Here is a 19,394-nt window from a genome sequence, read left to right as displayed (position 1 = left end):
TTGTTGTGACATCACTCAACTGGTCAATTGATGAAGACTTGCAGCAATAGATGAACTGCAGCAAAGCTGGAGTTAATTTTGGCCATAATCAACCTCTTGAAGCACTTAATTTTGATAGATGTGAGCACAATCAGGTGATCATTATTGGGGCAGCTCACATTGTCCTTCTTGGGCACCAGTATGATTGCTGCCCTTTTGAAGCATATGGAAGCCTTGGACCTCAGCTGTGAGAAGTTGAAGATATCCTTGAACACTCCAGCCAATTGGTTAGCACGTTCTCAATACCCTGTTGAGTGCATTGTTGTTATTTTTATTTTTTATTTAGTAATACAGTGTGGAGTACACCCTATGAGCCACACCACTCCGTAATCCCCTGACAAGCCCGATTTAATCCTAACAACATACAACAACCAATTAATCTACCCAGTATGTCTTTGGACTGTGGGAGGAAACCAGAGCATTTGGGGAAAATCCAGGCATTTCACAGACTCCTTACAGAGGACGGCGGAATTGAACTTCAAAGTCCGATGCCCCAAGCTGTAATAGCATTGCGCTAACTGCTGCACTACTGTGGTACCCTAATATTTATTTGTTTGTTTGTTTGGCACTAGAGCACCCAGGGAAAACCCCTGAGTTCCACCAAGACTCCTTACAGGGGTGTCAGGATTGAACTCCAAAGCTCCGAGCTGTGATAGCATTGTACTAACTGCTACAGTATCATGGTGCCCTTGTTGGGTCCTGATGCCTTGTGAGGGTTCAGCCTTGTGATGTTCTAATATCAGCCTCTAAGACATTCCCCTTCTCCTCTTTAAAGTGGCCATCTCACCTCTCTACTCTCCATTCTGATGAGGGGTTTTGATCTGAAACATCGACTCTTCCTTTCCTCCCACAGGTGCTGCAGGAACCACTGAATTCCTGTAGCAGATTTGTGGTGGTTCCATGTTTTAAAATAGCCTATTTTGGAACCTGATGGTCAGGACAAGCACAAGCAGATTAATATATGCAAGCATCTTCTTCATGCAATGTATCAATGACTGAGTTTGGGGTGATTTTGGTTCTGGAATAGAGATAAAATGTGAGCAGTTTCTTCTTTGCCCTGTATAACTCCACTCTGGGAGGAAGCTTGTTGGAGCAGAAGTGTAGTAAAGAGGCAAGGAAGGCTGAAAGAAGTTTGATATGTGATGCAGTCTTTCTTGAAAGCCTGTGGAAGACTCAATTGGGATTGTGGCTTGCATGTCATTGTGTAGCAGTAGAATGGTAATGAATGTCTAAGGACAGTCAAACTTGTGAATTCCCTGTACTTGGTTCACATAGTTGAAGACTTTTGTGAGGTCAAAGACCATGTAAAGTGATTGATGCTGCACTCAGCATTTAACTTGTATTTACTGTACAGTGAAGATCATCTCCACTCTTCATGATGTATGGAATATGCATGGTAACTCTGGTAGATCATTTTTGGCTGGGTGAAGGTGACTAAGAAGGCTGCATCAGGAGCATTGGATACAATAGACAACATCAGCAGATATGCAGATGAAATGTTGCCTCACCTGGAAGGAATGTTTGGGGTCCAGAATGGAGGTGAGGAAGGAGGTGAAGGAGCAGGAGTAGCACTTTGTACTTGGAGGGATAAAAGCTAGGAGGGAGATTAGTGGGAAGGGATGAATGGACAAGGTGAAGACCTGCATTTCCTCCATTTCCCATCCCATCTTCCTGCCACCTTAACAGGACAGAGTTTCCTTTGTCTTAGACCATAAGAAGTAGGAGCAGAATTAGGCCACCTATCTTCATATCATCTGCAAACTTTTCAACAAAACCATTAATTCCATCATCCAAATCAATGACATATAACATAAAAAGAATCGATCTCAACACAGACTCTCACGGAACACCACTTCTCACCAGCAGCCAGCCAGAAAAGGCTTCCTTTATTCCCACTCTTTGCTTCCTTCCAATCCACCAGTGCTTTATCCATGGCAGAATCTTTCCTGTAATACCATGGGCCTGCAACTGGTTAAGCAGCCTCATTAGTATTCTGCAAAGTTGGAGGAGGGTGAAATGTGATTAATAAACACAAACAATTCTGCAGATGCTGGAAATCCAGAATAACCCATACTAAATCCTGGAGGAGCTCAGGAATTCAGGCAGCATCTATGGAAATGAATAAACAGTAGACGTTTTGGGCCGAGACCCTTCATCGGGAGCGATGAATAGAATCCATCATAAGAAAAGGGAATGCTCAAATTGTTGGACTTTAAGAATCTTTTTATCCTGGATAACAATGTCAAGTGCTGGAAGACATGCACTTAATGTTTAAACGAGCTGTGTGGAAGCAAGCTTTTTTTAAAAAAACACCTGGAGGAGTATGTGCCTAGACTGCTAGTAAATACAACAGAGACATCTAAAAAGCTTTTAGAGAATATGCAGGGAATGAAGGAATATAGATTATCAGAATCAGAATTAGGTTTATTGTCACTGCTATGTGACATGAAATTTGCTAATTTAGTAGCAGTGGTTCAATGCAATACATAATCTAGCAGAGAGAGAAAAAATAAATAGATTTTTTTAAATATGCAAAAAACAGAAATACTGTATATTAAAAAAGTGAGGCAGGGCCCAAAGCTTCAATGTCCATTTAGGAATCGGATGGCAGAGGGGAAGAAGCTGTTCCTGAATCGCTGAGTGTGTGCCTTCAGGTTTCTGTTTCTCCTGCCTGATGGTAACAGTGAGAAAAGGGCATGTCCTGTGTGCTGGAGGTCCTTAATAATGGATGCTGCTTTTCTGAGACACCGCTTCCGAAAGATGTCCTGGATACTTTGTAGGTTTGTGCCCAAGATGGAGCTGACTAGATTTACAACCTTCTGCAGCTTCTTTCGGTCCTGTGCAGTAGCCCCTCCTTACCAGACAGTGGTGCAGCCTGTCAGAATGCTCTCCACGATACAATTATAGAAGTTTTTGAGTGTATTTGTTGACGTGCCAAATCTCTTCAAACTCCTAATAAAGTACATGTGCAGGCAGAAGAGATTTGTTTTAATTTGGCAGACTTCGTGGAAACAAAGGGCCTATTCCTGTATTACATGAAGAGTTTTTTTTAATTCAGGTTCCCGACCCATGACGGGACTGAGCAGTGCAGCAGGTTGGAGGACTATTTACCTGTAGCGGGAAAATCAAACGCAAATTCAGCGGCCGATTCGACAGCAGTGAGGTATCCCGGCAGCCCCCATGATAAATGTCCTTGGCAACCTGGGGACGCTGTGACGTTTAACCTGGACGTGCTATGCCCGGTGATGGCGCATGCGCTGTTCGTAAAGATGCGCAGTGCCAACAATGGCGGACCGTGGATTATGGGAATCCTTGTAGCCGGCGAGGGTAATAACGTAGAACGCTACCTTATCATTGCCAGAGATGGAGAGGCCTTTGATTTGATGATCTTTTTTACCGAGTGTCGTTTCGAGCTGGATTAAACAGGGAAAAATATTTTTCTCATTCCCTACCCTTTACTCTCCCCAGGCCTTGTCCTCATCCTTCCACTAACCTGCTCTGTTTCCCGCCCCCCCCCCACTTTGTGAGTCCTCGTCTGCTTTCTACATCCCCTCTCCCTTTTCTTCTGTCCCCCCCCCCCCCTTTCCTCCGGCCCGCATCGGCAGGATGTCCGAGGACGGTGTAGACAGAGTGATCAAGGTAAGAGTCTGATGTATGGAAAGCGATGGCTTCGGTGCGCGTGTTTTGTGTGGGGGTTGAAAGCGCAATCGCTAGTTAGGCGCAGGCAGTCACTGCATGTTGATGTTTAAATGCAATGTGGTTGCGCTCAATACATTACTTTCCTTTGTCAAACTACTCTCGGAGGGGACCCGATGCTACCAGAATTGCACATTGATTTCGAGAATTGTGAACAAAAATGAGGTCCAGTTAAACTCGTTTTTCCAACAGCCATTATTTTATTAGGGTAAATTGCCCTACTCTTTTCGAGGTAGAACCAGTTAACGTGGGGAAAAAGACTTATCTACTTGGCTGAGTTATGGAACCCCATGACATCATGGAGTTATCTTCAACAGGGGAAGTGGGAAGAGTGTTTTTTACATGAATAACTTTAATCTTATGTACAACAGTTTCTTAGATGATCAGATTTTATGTTACTGAAAGTAGCATATTAATGAATTGGTTTTCCTGACTTCAGCTGTCTCAACTTTGTTAACATTTAATCCTTTGGCAGCACACGATTTCAAGATTGTTTAATGTAATTTCCAGTACACAAGTATAAAGCAGAATAAAATTACTTTGGCTCCAATGCAGCAAAAAAAACCACCATAAATACTGTATAAAGAAAGATAGCGTGGTTGTATGATTGGTAAAGTGACTCTTGACAGGAGTGTCTTTAGGTAAGGTGACTGACAGGAAATGATTAATTAGTGGTGGAGGGGCAGGTTAGTGAGTGAAAGTGTTGATCAGCCTTACTGCTTGGGCAAAGATAACTGTTTTTGAGTCTGGTGGTCCTGGCGTGGATGGTACGTAGCCTCCTTCCTGATGGGAGTAGGACAAGCAGATCATGAGCAGGGTGGGTGGTGTTACTTCAAGATGTTACTGGCTCTTTTACAGCACCTTTCTGTACATTAGCAATCATTTGACTTTAAAAGACTTATGACAAATTATTATTTAGTTGTCAATAGTCATTAGTAAGCTGTAAATACTTTTCTTTGGTATGTTATTAAACTGCAGGGCAGATGACTTTATTTGGAATCGTTCTGGCTTGTTAACAATAAGATATTTAAAAGAGTTTTTATTTTGTTGCACACGTACAAGTGGCATTGATTCTGAGAATTCTCACATTTGTATCTAGTTGAGTTGTAAAAAAGGATAAACTATTCACACATTAGTGTTCAGTATTTCATTTGTTACTTTAAAATAAAACATAGGTGTCTGCATCATTTGCCATTTCTGATGCCTTTAAATATCAGTGTTGTCTTTTGGATTGATAATATTTTATGATTTATTGGATGGTAGATGACAAGCTGGCTGCAACAGTGAGATCTGTTCTTAAATGTTTGCACTAGGGGAAATAACTATGTCTTTGTGGTGAGAAAATACATTATGTTGAATCTCTGCATTAGAGTATGTGGTTCTCAAAGATTCAAAGTACGTTTTTTTTATCAAAGTATGCATGCAACTCAGATTCGTCTTCCCACGAACCGCCAGAAAGAAAAAAAAACACCACGAAAGCTGTTCAAAGGAAACATCAAACGCACAACACACAAAAAATGAGAAAGTGAAAAACACACAAGATATAAAACATCAAGCCACAGGGTCCTTCTTACAGTTTAGGAATGTTCAGTTCAGTCCTCAGTCTCAAATAAACATAAAAAAGGAAGCAGAAGTCATTTTGAATCTGTCATTCTTTAATATTATGGCTGATCTTTTACCATAGCAACTCTGCTTTAACTCTGGAAATGCTTCATTTCCCAGCCCTCTGCTCTCACTTCTTATTCTTCTGGTCCTCAACTTTTGTCTTCTAATCTTCTTTCACAGTTTATAACAGTTCCAACAATATGTCACCACAAGACATATTTCCCTTTCAGTATTTCTGTGTGGCCCCTGGTGAAAGGAAGCTGTTCCCCCAATAATAATTTCTCCTCCTTCCCCATTGTTGTTCAGATGTTAGCAGTATTAACTTTTAAATAGTTAGCTGTCAATTCTGACAACTCTGAGTTGAGGTGCAATTTCAAAGTTCAGACGTTGAAAGTCAATTTTATTATCAAACTACATAACTGTCACCATATACAACCCTGAGATTTACTTAAGTTTTAAATCTAGCTTCTGCATATCCAAAGCTCTCCAGATGTGCTTGTTTTTCTAAATTGACCAGAAAAGTGACAAAAGTGCAAGCACACAAATTGTACAAGCCTCTTCTGCCAAGGAGATTTTTGAGAGAAGGAAAACAAACAAGGGAATTGGAGCCCCTTTTTATTTCTTGCTGTTCTTTGCCTGATCTTCCTAATTTTTATGGTATGTATGGAATGCATTCTAGTCAAAGAAAGCTCTCATGGTTTAAAATAAAATCGTGATTGCTTTTGCTTATTTTCTTGGTGAACTAGGCCTCTCATCTGTTGTCCCTTTTCCAGTTGTACTGAATTGATAGCAGTGCTAGTTTGTATCTTTTCAAATTCAGGTATTCATTCTGACAATTCCTAATTTATGCAAGTTCAAAATTTATCATTGAGGGTTTTCCCTAATATTTATCTGTGATGTATTATTATTCTTTTTCAACTTGAAACATGCACATTAAGAAATGCTATTTGATGGGAAATGTAGAAATGTGATGGGAAATCTCAAATGTAGAATGTAGAAGGAAGCGGTTTTGATCCTTAATAACAGCTGTAAAAGAATAAAAACATTTTATTGTACCTCTTGACATAAAAATATACCTTGAAGCTAAATGATGGGAGGTCATAGCCCCCGGAATCAGAATCGGCTTCTATTATCACTGACATATGTCATGAAACTTATTTGGTGGCAGTAGCAGTACAGTACATTACATAAGTTCCAAAGAAGTATTAAAAATCAATATGTAGTGCAAAAAGAGAGCAAATAGTGAGGTAGTGTTCAAGGTCCATTCAGAAATCTGATAGCGGAGAGGAAGAGGTTATTCCTAAAACTTTGAGTCTGTGACTTTAGACACCTGTACCCCCTTCCTAGCGGTAGCAATGAGAAGGGGGCATGTCCTGGATGGTGAGGATCCTTAATAATGGAATTTTAATCAGTTTATAATGGTTGTTCTAATAGATACTTTATCACCAGGGGAGCAATTTCCTCCAAGCCTGTAATTTAAAGGCACCAAAAAACTATAACAGATGCATCTCTATGATTGATACGTACACCAATCCCTTTGCTTAGCAAAGAGATCTTTTAATATAAAAACTTCTGGCTCATCACATTTGATAACAAATGATATGTATTCTTATCTCCAACTGGTAGGTCATTGGGAGAACATTTCAGCGATCATAACCATAAAGATATTAACCTTCAAGATACGATGAAGGGCAAGGATAGACTGGAAGTTAAGGTTTCGAATTTGAGATTGGCTGATTTCTATACAAGACAGAATATGGCAAAAGAAGAAAATCTGTGGTTGAGCATGAAAGGAGGTCATTCAGAATCAAGTTCAGGACCAATGTGTTTACATAATAGTTAATCATGGCTGATTTATTATTCCCTCCCCCCAGCCCCTTTCTCTTTCCTTCTCCCCATAAGCTTTGACTCATTTAGTTATTGGTAACATATAAACCTTAGCTTTAAATATACGTAATTACTTGGCCTCCACAGCTGTCTGTAGCAAAGAATTCCACAGATTCACCACCCTCTGGCTAAAGAAATTCCTCCTTTCTATTCTAAAGGAATGGCTTTGTATTCTGAGTGTGTGCCCTGTGGTTCTTGACTCAACTATAGGAAACATCCTCTCTGCATCCACTCTGGCTAAGCTTTTTTATATTGGCTACGACTCAGTGAGATATCCCCTCTCCCCCCAATTCTTCTAAACTCCAGCAAGTACAGGCCTAGAGCCACTGTTACCCTGCTGCTATCTTAAATAAATAAATTCTGTGCAATACTGCAAGTGCAATCTGATCAGCACCTTATAAAGATTCAGCATTACATCCTTGCTTTTATACTCCAGTTCCCTCGGAATGCATGCTAACATTGCATATGCTTTCTTTACCACTGACTCAACTTGCAAGTTAACCTTAGTGAAACCTGCACAAGGACTCCTAAGTCCCTTTGCACTTATGATTTTGGAATTTTATCATTTAGGAAATAGTTTATGCCTTTATTCCTTCTATCGAAGTGCATGGCCATACTCTTCCCAACATTATTCCATTTGCCACTTCTGTGACCATTCTCCTAAATTGTTCAAGTCCTTCTGCAGACTCTGTTTCCTCAACACTAACCGCCCCTCCACCTATCTTCATATCTCGTCTGCAAACTTGGCTACAAAGCCATCAATTCCATCATCCAAATCAGTGACATTTAATGTGAAAGGAAGAGGTTCCGACACCAATAGCCAACCGGAAAATGGCCCCTGTATTCCCACTCTTTGCCTCCTGCCAGTCAGCTGATCTTCTATCTTTTATCCCCAGTGTTAAACGTCCTAGAAATCTTACAGGTTAGAACCCTCAAACTATCTTTTGAGCCAAACTATTTTGCTCCAGCTAAGATTTTTTAACTCTAGTTAACACTATGTTCCCAAACATTGGTACTTAATTGCTTAACAACCTTGATACCTTGAATGCAGTACCCTCCCTCTTGCCTTGTAGTTCTTTCCCTTGGACTTGCCAGTCTCAAAGCTCCATGTTGCTGTATTTTTCTGACAGTTTTTAAACTGTATAATAGAAAACACAAAGGATTAATGACGTAACAGTAAAAGAGTTAGAAAATCGTTTTTATTCACTCTGCAGTGGTGAAGATCATCATAATGCTTTGGGTACTTAGATGCATCTCTCATTTTAAAGTGATTTCTACGTTGATTTGTACGATACAATGGAAGTGTTAGATTAAAGCTGATCTGCAATAATTTGGCCTCTGTGAGGAGAACTAAGTTGTCATTTGATGTTAACAGATATTCTTCCTTCACAGGAGTCTTCCATATTAGATGAGTACGCTATCAACTGGACCCAGAAACTAGGAGCTGGGATCAGCGGGCCTGTACGGTAAGAAAATCAAAGGCAGATGCAATTGTTCATTGTGCAGTGTTTTTGGAGGCTGCAGACTTGATCAAAGTTCACATGAGATAATAGCTTCATTTAGAATTTCAGTAGTACATAATTGAAGATGACTGAAGTTTGTACCCTGCCCACTAAACAGTTTATAATAAGATTTATAAAGAACAATGAGTGGTGTCTGACATTTTTTTTTACAGTGTGAAGGGACTGCCAGTGACTCTGTGATTAGTTTGAAATACTGTTGTTTGTACTTAAATTAGGACTTACTTTGCTCTTTCATTTAAAATGAGGTAATTGATTATGTCAGAGGTGATGTGAAAGCATTAACTATTCATTTTAAAATTTCTTCTCTGTTGTACCAAAATACCAAGTGCACAGAGTAGGACAAACTCTTCAAGCTTCACTTCTAATGCATATCTGAAACACAAAAATAAATTCTGCAGAAACTCATTTATTATCCTGCATTCTCTACCTCTGTTACTTTAGTTATTCTTGAGATATTATGTGTGAAGATCCTGGACTCTTGGTGTCTACTCAAATTTTTAATGTAGTCCATGCCCTTTCTGCCTGCACAGAGGATTAAGAATAGTTGTGCAGTAGTGGATTTCCATGAAATTCATATTTCAGTGGTTCCATTTACTAACAGAATGTAACCTGAAATTCTTGCTCTTCACAGACATCCACGAAAACAGAAGAGAACTCCAAAGAATGAATGACAGTAAAACATTAGAACCCCAAAGCCCCTTCACCCCCCCATGCACAAGCAGCAGCAAAGCATCAACCCTCCCCTCCCCCACTTACTTCAGCAGAAAGTACCAGCTCCCATCAATAGCAAAGTCCCCAAAGAGAGACCATGAATTGCAACCCAATAATTCAACATGCCACATTCTCTCTCTCTCTCTCCCTCCCTCCCCCCTTTCCACAACAAAAGGGGAATTAATTGTTCACCTGACAATTCAACATGCCACATACTCTCTCTCCTTTTCCACAAGAGGAGAGACTAACAAAACAAAATAACTTGCTGATTGTGATGTTATAGTCTGCATGTTGCTTTTATTTCAAGAGTTCTGTTCCACTCTAAGGAGATTGAATGAGTGTTAACTGACTCAGGGAAATGTAATATCTTCATATTTTCTTGTTTTCATTTCATAATTTCTTACATAAGGGAAATGGAAAAAGTTTCTCTCTAACTACCCCAATCCATGGTGATTTGTATTTCTGTTGCAATGAGATTTGTATGCAACTGCATTACCTGCATGAGAGGCAATAAAAGACTGCAGTTACTGGGTTGGTGAAAGTTGGAAAGTGAAAATTCTCAGTGGGCCAGGAAGCATCTGTGGAAGGAGAAGCAACATTCAGCATGATTAAATGTTAATCTGGTTTTCTCTCCATAGAGAAATTTACTGAGCATTTTCTGGTTTTATTCCCTTGGATAAGATTGTGGAACTAACCACATTTAAATGTTTCAGAGTTATTATACCAGATGGATGAATGAAGTCTCAAAAGCTTTAAATGGGCTGTGTTCTTCAAGAATGCTTCATTAGTAGTTATGAGCATGGTTTGAAGGAAACCCCATCTTATCAGGATGAAGCCCAGGCCTGACTCAGCAATTAAAATGTTGTGGTTATTGGGTCATTTTTAGTATTTCACTTACTGCCAAGCTCAACCAAAGTTGGAAATTAATCTGTTATGATCCACACAAAATGCTGGAGGAACTCAGCAGGTCAGGCAGCATCTATGGAGGGGAATAAATAGGTGGTGATGTGCTACTATACTAAATGTGGACCTTGCTCACAAAGCAATGTGAGAACTGAATAATGAACAAAGCACACCTGATTGAAAGGAATTGATTTTTGTAGATACTTGTCTATCATATGGTTGCAGTGGATGGCCATGACTTCTGTGCTTTATCATACCCTTTGCTTTCTGCAGAGCATTGCAATACTGCTTTGCTGGCCATTGGATCTCACTGTAGATCTCATCCATCCAGTCCGGCGGAGTTGGCTTTGGATTTTTGGGGGTATTATTGTTGGAGAGAGGGTTTTAAGGAACGACAGAGGTGGTGGGTCGGTTGCTGATGGTGAGTGGAGCTGGAAGAATTGTATAGTGGAAGGACGTAGAGAGGGAATAGTACTGTGAGGGGAAATGTTCGGTGTACCGGAGAGGATCATAATATAAAGAGATATACACAAACTGCTGGAGGAACTCAGCAGGTCAGGTAGCATCTATGGAAATAAACAGTTGATGTTTCAGGCTGAGACCCTTCTTCACTGTCTCTGCCTAAAAGATCAATTGTTTGTTCATTTCCATAGATGCCACCTGACCTGTTGAGTTCCTCTGGCATTTTGCGTGAGTTGCTTTTGATATCCAGCATCTGCAGAATTTCTTGTGTTAATGATTGACAGTGGATCATGGGATTGAGAAGATTGGAGAAGACTGTGCATTGTGGATGGGGGATGTTTCAAAGAGAGCACCTTATGCTTATTGGTTCGGAGAGTGCAACGGGATCAGGTAGGTGAAGGGGTAGGCTGAGGGCAATTGGGAAGAGTGTTTGGGAGTTGTCCTTAAAGATAAAATTAAAGAACAAAATGGATGTCTATTCTGCCTAAGTAGTTTAAGCTGGCATCAGGCTCTTTAACACCAATACAAATCTTGACCCTTTGACATTCACAAAATCCGCTGGCAACTGGATGTCAGACTTTTTTTTAGTGTCGCTATGAATGCCCATCAGCCACTATCTACCAGCACCTTCTGTGTGCAGAAGTGTCCATCAACAAGTGCGCAGCAACAATTTTGTCCTGCAATTTTCTGTTTGACATGAAAATAGCCCTCCAGTCACAAACATTTGAGCATTAATAGCCTGTACATTGTTTGTTCCAAGGTGATTATGATGCATCACAGCCAAGTCTCATTTATCCTTTCCACCTTCCTGTTTTAATTAATCCCAGCAGGAATTCTTATCCAGTAACGAGAAGCAGCTCAAATAACAGGGTTGCCTTTCCATTTGTCCACCCGCCGAACAAACGCAATCTTGCTTTCTTTGGCCTAGTCCAATTATAAATACTCTGGCAAAATTAATTTAAATAGCAGTTCATCTTTCATGTGTGTTATAAGGACTTACAGCAGCCCCATTGCAGGCATGTGAGAGTTATTCAAAATAATTCTTGGAAGATCGGAATGACCCATCGTTCAAAATGGAAAGATAGATAAAATAAGGCATTTAAATTTTTGGCATTCATCCGATTTCCTAAGGAAAATTTGCAAAACAAATGCTTATACTGTTGCAAGGGTTCCCGTGTTCAAAGTTACATTGTCATGTCATTTAAATGCCACTTGAAGTAAACTAAGACCACTTTGTATATGATTCATTCCTTGCTTACAATGAGCCTCAATTTTAGAAATGTAGTTTGCTAAAGAGTTAATTGAATTTTGTAGGCGATTATTGACCTTGGTTTCACATTGATAGAAGGAAGTTTATTTACTTAGAGAAGTAACAGGCTCTTCCGGCCCAACGAGCCTGTGCCACCCAATTAAACCCAGGAGATCAATTAATCTACTAACTTGTATGTCTTTGAACTGTGAGGAAATTGGAGCACTGGAAGAAATTCACATGGTCACGGGGAGAATGTACAAAATCCTTACAGACAGCGGCAGAATTGAACCCAGGTCACTGGTGTCGTGGTTTCTTGTGCCCCACAAACGACCAGGAGATGCAGAAGATTCTTCAAGAAATGTTAAACTTTAATTTGCAAATCAAAGCTGAGACAGTCAGTGAGCTAGTCGCTGATTGTCCACCGATCCTTGTGCATAGCATTTTTTATAGCAATCTCCTGGTTTAGTTGTATTAGCATATCCTATCGGTCTACAATTGCGTATCACCAGTACATCAGCTCCCGACTTCCCACTATTGTTTCTACCCATTAACTTAATCATGTTCTAATCTACTTTTTGGGCCACATGTTACCTCATCCCTGGCCACAGGCTAGCCTCTCATTAACACACCATTATCTTCTTATTTGGCTACATTCTTAAGTCACTGATGTGTTCAATAGTACAGAGACAATACAGATATTTCATTCTCCTATTAAATTGGATACATACATAGCAAATAGCAAACACAAAGCTGACTACATAGTTTTGGTTACACAGCAAACAATGCAACTTTATACTCCAATACTGGTGCTATGATAGTGTTAATACATCATAGTTAATTTGGGTTGATTTGATACTTTCTTCAATCTATTAATGAGAGCTGATTTTGCTCTGTGCTAATTCAGGTATTTGCAGATGGCATTAGCACTTGGTAGTTCTTTCCACAGTAGGTCCTTTCCTTTGGTGCCTGAGTCCAGCACTGTACTATATTGCTTTACTTTGTATGTGCAGCTTTCCAATGTGTAATCTTTTATGAACATTTATCCAATCATAAAATGCATCACTTCAACAGAGATTCCTTATTAATTGTTATATGAACAGGCGTAAGCAATTGTGGCATGCTAAGGAATTGCTAGAAGCACGGTTTGCTGCAAACAATTCTATAAACAGGCATGTAGACCCATTTATAAGCCAATGTGGGCAAAATTCCAGTCAATACACAGAGTTCGGCACACAACCAATCAGTTAGAGACCCCCTCCCTATGTAACAATTGAGTTTCCATAATGATGACCAATCAACTGATTGATAAGTATATAAAGGCCAAGCATTCAGAGGACACACTGCAAGTGAACAGGGTGCTGATAACGTCTCCACATATAGTGATGAAACGCTTGCAAACGATTCACCAAGATTGGAGAACAGCTCAACCCAGCCACTGTTCTATGAAGTTTGAATCCACTTGCCTATCTAGAAAACTTGAGTTCACGAGCTGAGTTGATGAAAGTAGATAACTTTCAGCTGTCAGTGAATGTGCTTGTTTATTTTTTCCAATTAAAAGGAATGCCTACTGAAAATGGAGAAAAGCATGCCTTTGTAGTTTTACATAATAAATAGGATTTGACGGTGTGTATTCTGTGACGGATTCCTGTCACTGCTTGTTATGGTAAAAGTCAACGTTCAGTTAGTACTTCATGCATCAATGAAGTGCAACCATTTGGCTGAGCCCAGATGTCAGAAGAATCTTAAATGAGAGGTTTCCCTTCAAGTGGAAAGCAGCAAGGCACTTTGAGTAATATTCAGTGAGAATTACACTGGTTCAGGAATGATCTCTCCTTAGTCACTGGCAGAACTACAGATAAGCAATAGCACTAGTCTCTCAGGAAAACTAAGAGCTCATTCCTAGTCATAAAATTGAACAGCTTGGCTCATATCATTTACAGTCTGTCAAATATCCTGCACTATGCTGAATTGTAATGAAGAGGAGCAAGAAAGAGAGACAATATACCAGCCTTATTACCGTACTTCTAGCAACCAGTTATAGAGAGACATTAAGAGGTTTGAGTCTAATGCTTTGAGTGCCTTTGTGTTAAAAGGCGCTGCTGGATGCAGACAAAAGAAATGCTTGGAATGATGAAAATAATCCAATAGTGGCAACTTTGAAATTCTGTCCAAAAACTCCAGGTACCATTTAATCTGTCTTCCCCAAATGGGAGACTGCAGGTTGTTTACAAAATTATAATGTAATTTTATTTTTCAATTGCCTGTCATGAAAATATTGATCCACATTAACTTAAGCTCTTGTCCTTGCTTTCACTGATGTAGTACCATATCATATTTAGTACAACTGTGGCTGTTTTTAAAAATAATCCAGATGGCAACACAGGTCTGGACAAGGACATAATTGATTTGTCTTAATAAGCTAAGATTTATTCATTTAGAATTGAAGCAAAATTCTCCACTAACATGTCAGAGATGAGCAATACTTTTCTCCCACATGTTGTAAACCATTTGTATGTTTTCTCACCATATCAGGAGGGACCATATTGGCTAGGATATTAATTGATACTTCACTGTATAAAAATCAAATCACAAACACAATAAAATCTGCAGATGCTGGAAATCCAAGCAACATACACAAAATGCTGGAGGAACTCAGCAGGCCAGGCAACATCTCTGGAAAAAAGTTCAATCGCCATTTTGGGCCAAGACCCTTCACTGTATAAATGTTCAGAATTTCTACAAAGACCACAAATCTTACCAATCTTCACTGGGCTTTTGTTTTATGGTAGACTCTTCAGTAGCAAGTTCCCTCAATTCCCTGGTTTTTGTGTTGGTGCAGTACTGAAATCTCTACGTACTAAAGTATGCACAGTGGATTCTGGTTAATTGGGACACATCAGGATCGGTACATTTTCGCCCAATTAAGTGGCTGGCCCAAGTCTCCCATGCGCGCAGAACTGCCCACACAAAGGTTCACAGTCATGGTAGTCTTTCTCGGGGTAAACACATGTATAAAGCGGGCATCTTTTTTTCATAAAAGCGAAAATCTTCTTTGGACTAATGGTCTTTCGTAACAGCATGCTATTGTAAAGCGAACGTTCAAAAAACAGGCCACCTGTATCATCTTCATCACTTTCTTTGTCTTCATAATTGCCGCTTTAATGTTTTTATACAATGCTTTCGATGATTGCGACCTCCAAATTTTCATCTTCATTGTTACATTCAAGTTGAGTGTCAAAACTTTCAAATTCTTTGTAGTTCCTAACTTACTAAAGTAGTAAAATGGTTTCATTTTCACTCCCAGCTGTTTTTGGCATCTCTAAGCCTGAATGCTTGAAACTGATGAGTAAAAACAGTTCTGCTTTTTTCTCACCAACTATCACTAACAAACTGTACTGCCTACAAAAGGTAAAACTTTGCACTCATTTCCTTGGCTGTTGAAGATATCAGTAGATTTTCTTCAATTGCTTCAAAAATATGGTTCACCAACTTTCTGTGGTACATCTTTAAATTTTTTATGTTTCCCACATCCATTGGTTGCACCAAGGGTGGCATTTTGGCAGGCAGAAATTCCAACTGGATGTAGTGTCTAACGTGACTGACACTAGTTAGGAACTGTTCAACAACAGTCTCTTGTCCCAATTAAGCAGCATAGTGTCCCAAATAAACAAAGGGAATTCGAGTAATTTTCTTGATTAGTTTATGTTCTTTAAAAAGTTGCTCCAAGTAAGCGGCTGCCCCAATTAACTGGAATCCACTAACTTTATTTCCCTCTCTTCATTGCAACTTTTATTTACCATTTTTGACATCTGGCTTGAGACGTATCAGTGGGACTTCTTAATGCTGCAGGCAAACTCCCTTTTATTGTACAAGTATTTCAACTGCCCTGCTTTACGTAGAATTCTTGCAACTATTGAGAATATGCAAAAGAGAGAAAAAAAACCTTGCTGCTGATCTTAATTGGAAAAAACAGGATTTGTTTTTGCTAGAAATATGAAACTGCAGCTTAGAATGAAATTGCTCCATTTTGTTGTAGCAAATTTTTCCTTACTGCACAGAATCCTCTGTATTGTAAGTGTACTGTATTTGAAAGTTTCAAACGATGGTTAATGCAGGAGTCATGTAACACCTCATTTTGGGTTCAACAAGACCGGCGTTGTAATGGGGGACTTCAAAATGCAAAGGGATTAGGAGAATCCATTTGTTGTCAGATCACAAGAGAGGGAATTCGTTGAATGCCTACGAGATGGCCTTTTAGAGCAGCTTGTGCTTGAGCCTACTCAGGGAAAGGCTATCTTTGATTGGGTGTTGTGCAATAACCCCAGAACTTGTTACGGAGCTTAATATAAAGGAACCCTTAGGAGACAGTGATCATAATGATTGAATTCATACGCAGTTTGAGAGGGAGAAGCGTAAGTCTCATGTATCAGCATAGCAATGGAATAAAGAGAATTACAGAGGCATGAGAGAGTGGATTGCAGAAGAATGCTGGTGGGAATGACAGCAGAGCAGAGATAGCTGAAGTTTCTAAGAATAGTTCAAGAGGCACAGGTTAGATATGGCCCACAGAGGAAGTAGTTCTCAGATGGCAGGGCTAGGCAATCATGGCTGACAAGGGAAGTTAAGGACTGCATAAAAGCCAAGGAAAGGGCATGTAAGGTAGCAAAAGTGAGTGGAAAGTTGGATGATTGGGAAGCTTTTAAAATCCAACAAAAGGCAACTAATGAGAAGCTATAAGGAAAGTAAAGATGAAATATGAAGGCAAACCAGCAAATAATTTAAAGCAGGATGTCGAAAGTTTCTTTTTTCAGTTATATAAAGAGTAAAAGGGGGGTGAGAGCTGATATTGGACCACTGGAATATGAAGCTGGTGAGAAAGTAATGGGGGACAAAGAAATGGCAGTTGAACTTGATGGGTACTTTGCATCTGTCTTCACTGTGGAAGACACTACAGTGTGCTAGAGGTCCATGAGTGTCAAGGGGCAGGAGTGACAAAGGAAAAAGTGCTAGGCAAACTGAAAGGTCTTGAGGTGGATGAGTCACCTGGACCAGATGGACGACATCCCAGAGTCCTGAGAGAGGTTGCTAAAGAGATAACAAATGCATGATCATGGTCAGGATTTTTCAATAATCACTTGATTTGGCATGGTCCCTCAAGACTGGAAGATTGCAAATATCACTCTACTCTTTAAGAAGGGAGGAAAGCAAAAAGAAATTTTATGCCAGTTAGCCTAACCTCAGTGGTTGGGAAAGTGTTGGAGACTGTTATTAAGGAAGGGGTTTCGGGGTGCTTGGAGACCAATGATAAATAAGTCAAAGTCAGCATGGTTTCTGTAAAGGGAAATCTTGCCTGACAAATCTGTTAAAAAGGATGGACAAAGGTAAGGTAGTGGATGTCATTAACTTGGATTTTCAGAAGGCTTTTGATAAGGTGCCACACATGAGGCTGCTTTACAAGATAAAATCCTATGGAGTTACATGAAAGATACTGGCATGGATAGCATAATGGCTGACAAGCCAGTAATTGAGAATAAAGGGGGCCTTTTCCGGTTGGCTGCCAGTGGTGTTCGTTGGGGATCAGTATTTTTCACATGGTTTGTCAATGATTTGGATAATAGAATTGATGGCTTTGTGGCAATGTTTGCAGATAGTACAAAGATAGGTGGAGGGGTAGGTAGCATGAGGAAGCAATGCGATTGCAGCAGGCTTTAGACAAATTGGAAGAATGGGCAAAAAAAGTGGCAGATGGAATACAGTGTTGAGAAATGTATGGTAATGCATTTTGGTGAAAGAGACAATAGTGCAGACTATTATTTAAATGGGGAGAACGTTCAAACATCAGAGGTGTAGAGGGACTTTAGAGTCCTCATGCAAGACTCCCAGAAGGTTAATTTACAGGTTGATTCTGTGGTAAAGAAGGCAAATGCAATGTTGGCATTCATTTCAAGGGGCATGGAATGTAAAAGCAAGGAAATGATGCTGAACCTTTATAAGACACTAGTCATGCTGCACTTGACATATTGTCAACAATTTTGGGCCCCATATCTCAGAAAGGATGCGTTGTCATTGGAGAGAGTTCAGAGGAGGTTCATGTGGATAATTCTGGGAATGAAGGGGTTAACATATGAAGAGTGTTTGGCAGCATAGGGCTTGTAATCTTGGAATTTAGACTAATACGGGGGATCTCATTGAAACCTTCTGGGTGTTGAAGGAACTACCGGTAGTAGGGTCAATGTGGAAAGGATGTGTCCTGTGGTAAGGGTACCCAGAACCCGAGGGGACTGCCTCAAGATTGACCTTTAAGAACAGAGGTAAAGAGGAACTTTTTTTCAGCCAGAGAGTAGTGAAGGTGTGGAATGCGCTGCCACAGACTGCAGTGGAGGTCAAGTCTGTGGGTATTTTTCAGGCGGAAGTTGATTGTTTCCTGATCGGTCAGGGCATCAAAGGATGTGGCAAGAGGGCAAGAGTATGAGGTTGAGTGGGATCCGGGATCAGCCATGATCGAATGGCGGAGCCAGCTCAGTGGCCTGAGTGGCCTAATTCTGATCTTATGTCGTATTGTCTTCTGGCATTACATCTTTTGTATCTTGAGTCTATTAATATTATTTATTTAAAATACACCAAATAATAGGGCTAAAAAGTTCCAGAACTTTTGCAGTTCGGAAATATAGAACTGCTGCATTCCTGCTGGTGAAGATGCTCTAGTTTGGTTGGATACAGAATTTAACTGATTATCTGCCATTTGTCTTCTATTTATATTCATTAATTGATTTATTTTTAGTGTGTGCATGAAAAAATCAACTGGAGAACGTTTTGCACTAAAAATTCTCCTTGACCGTCCAAAAGCAAGAAATGAGGTAGGTATGATGTTTTTAAAATGTATTTAATGTAACTTGGAATTCATGCAGAAGGACAAGCTTGTTCACAAAAACAAGTAGACCACACAAACCGTGAGAACTACACAGTGAAATATCATTACTCCAATGGGAACATTTCGAGAAGAACCACCATTTGAGATTTTTTACATCAGGGTTCCTTGCACCCTTTTGATTTGTAGCATTGGAAATTAAAGAACAATTGGATCTAGTGTGCAACTTGCGGTCTATTGCGGTTTAAAAGCTGCAGAACCTTTTGAGAAATTGAAGAATGCATAAGATGTAGCTTTATGTCAGTAACTACTGAAGAACTCTTATACTAAAATCTGCTTGGCAAAGGAGATCAAGCTATTTTGCTGTGTTTCTCTTCTACTTCGTTTAATATTGCCTCCTTACAGCAGAAGAACAAATATTCCCAAGTGCTGGGCTCTTAGTACATGG

The 19,394-nt window shown here is 39.9% G+C and overlaps 1 protein-coding gene across 2 annotated transcripts in view; it reads left to right on the top strand.

Annotated features, from left to right (window-relative positions):
- Nucleotides 1-3,302: 3,302 nt before the first annotated feature.
- The window catches only part of mapkapk5 (MAPK activated protein kinase 5), a 39,840-nt gene continuing 23,748 nt past the window's right edge, over nucleotides 3,303-19,394 (top strand). The window contains exons 1-3 of one of the 2 annotated variants that reach the window (XM_073065788.1): nucleotides 3,303-3,678; nucleotides 8,620-8,693; nucleotides 18,860-18,935. In XM_073065788.1, coding sequence (XP_072921889.1) covers nucleotides 3,646-3,678; nucleotides 8,620-8,693; nucleotides 18,860-18,935 — 183 coding nt within the window. In that variant the 5' untranslated portion in view covers nucleotides 3,303-3,645. Of the gene's footprint in view, nucleotides 3,679-8,617; nucleotides 8,694-18,859; nucleotides 18,936-19,394 lie in introns of those variants that run through there. The other variant, XM_073065789.1, reaches the window with a different exon arrangement.

Source organism: Hemitrygon akajei, chromosome 14, assembly GCF_048418815.1.
Source record: "Hemitrygon akajei chromosome 14, sHemAka1.3, whole genome shotgun sequence".
In the NCBI taxonomy this organism is placed as follows: Eukaryota; Metazoa; Chordata; class Chondrichthyes; order Myliobatiformes; family Dasyatidae; genus Hemitrygon; species Hemitrygon akajei.
The sequence above is the reverse complement of the archived record's forward strand: the minus strand, read 5'-3'. Positions and strand labels throughout refer to the sequence as shown.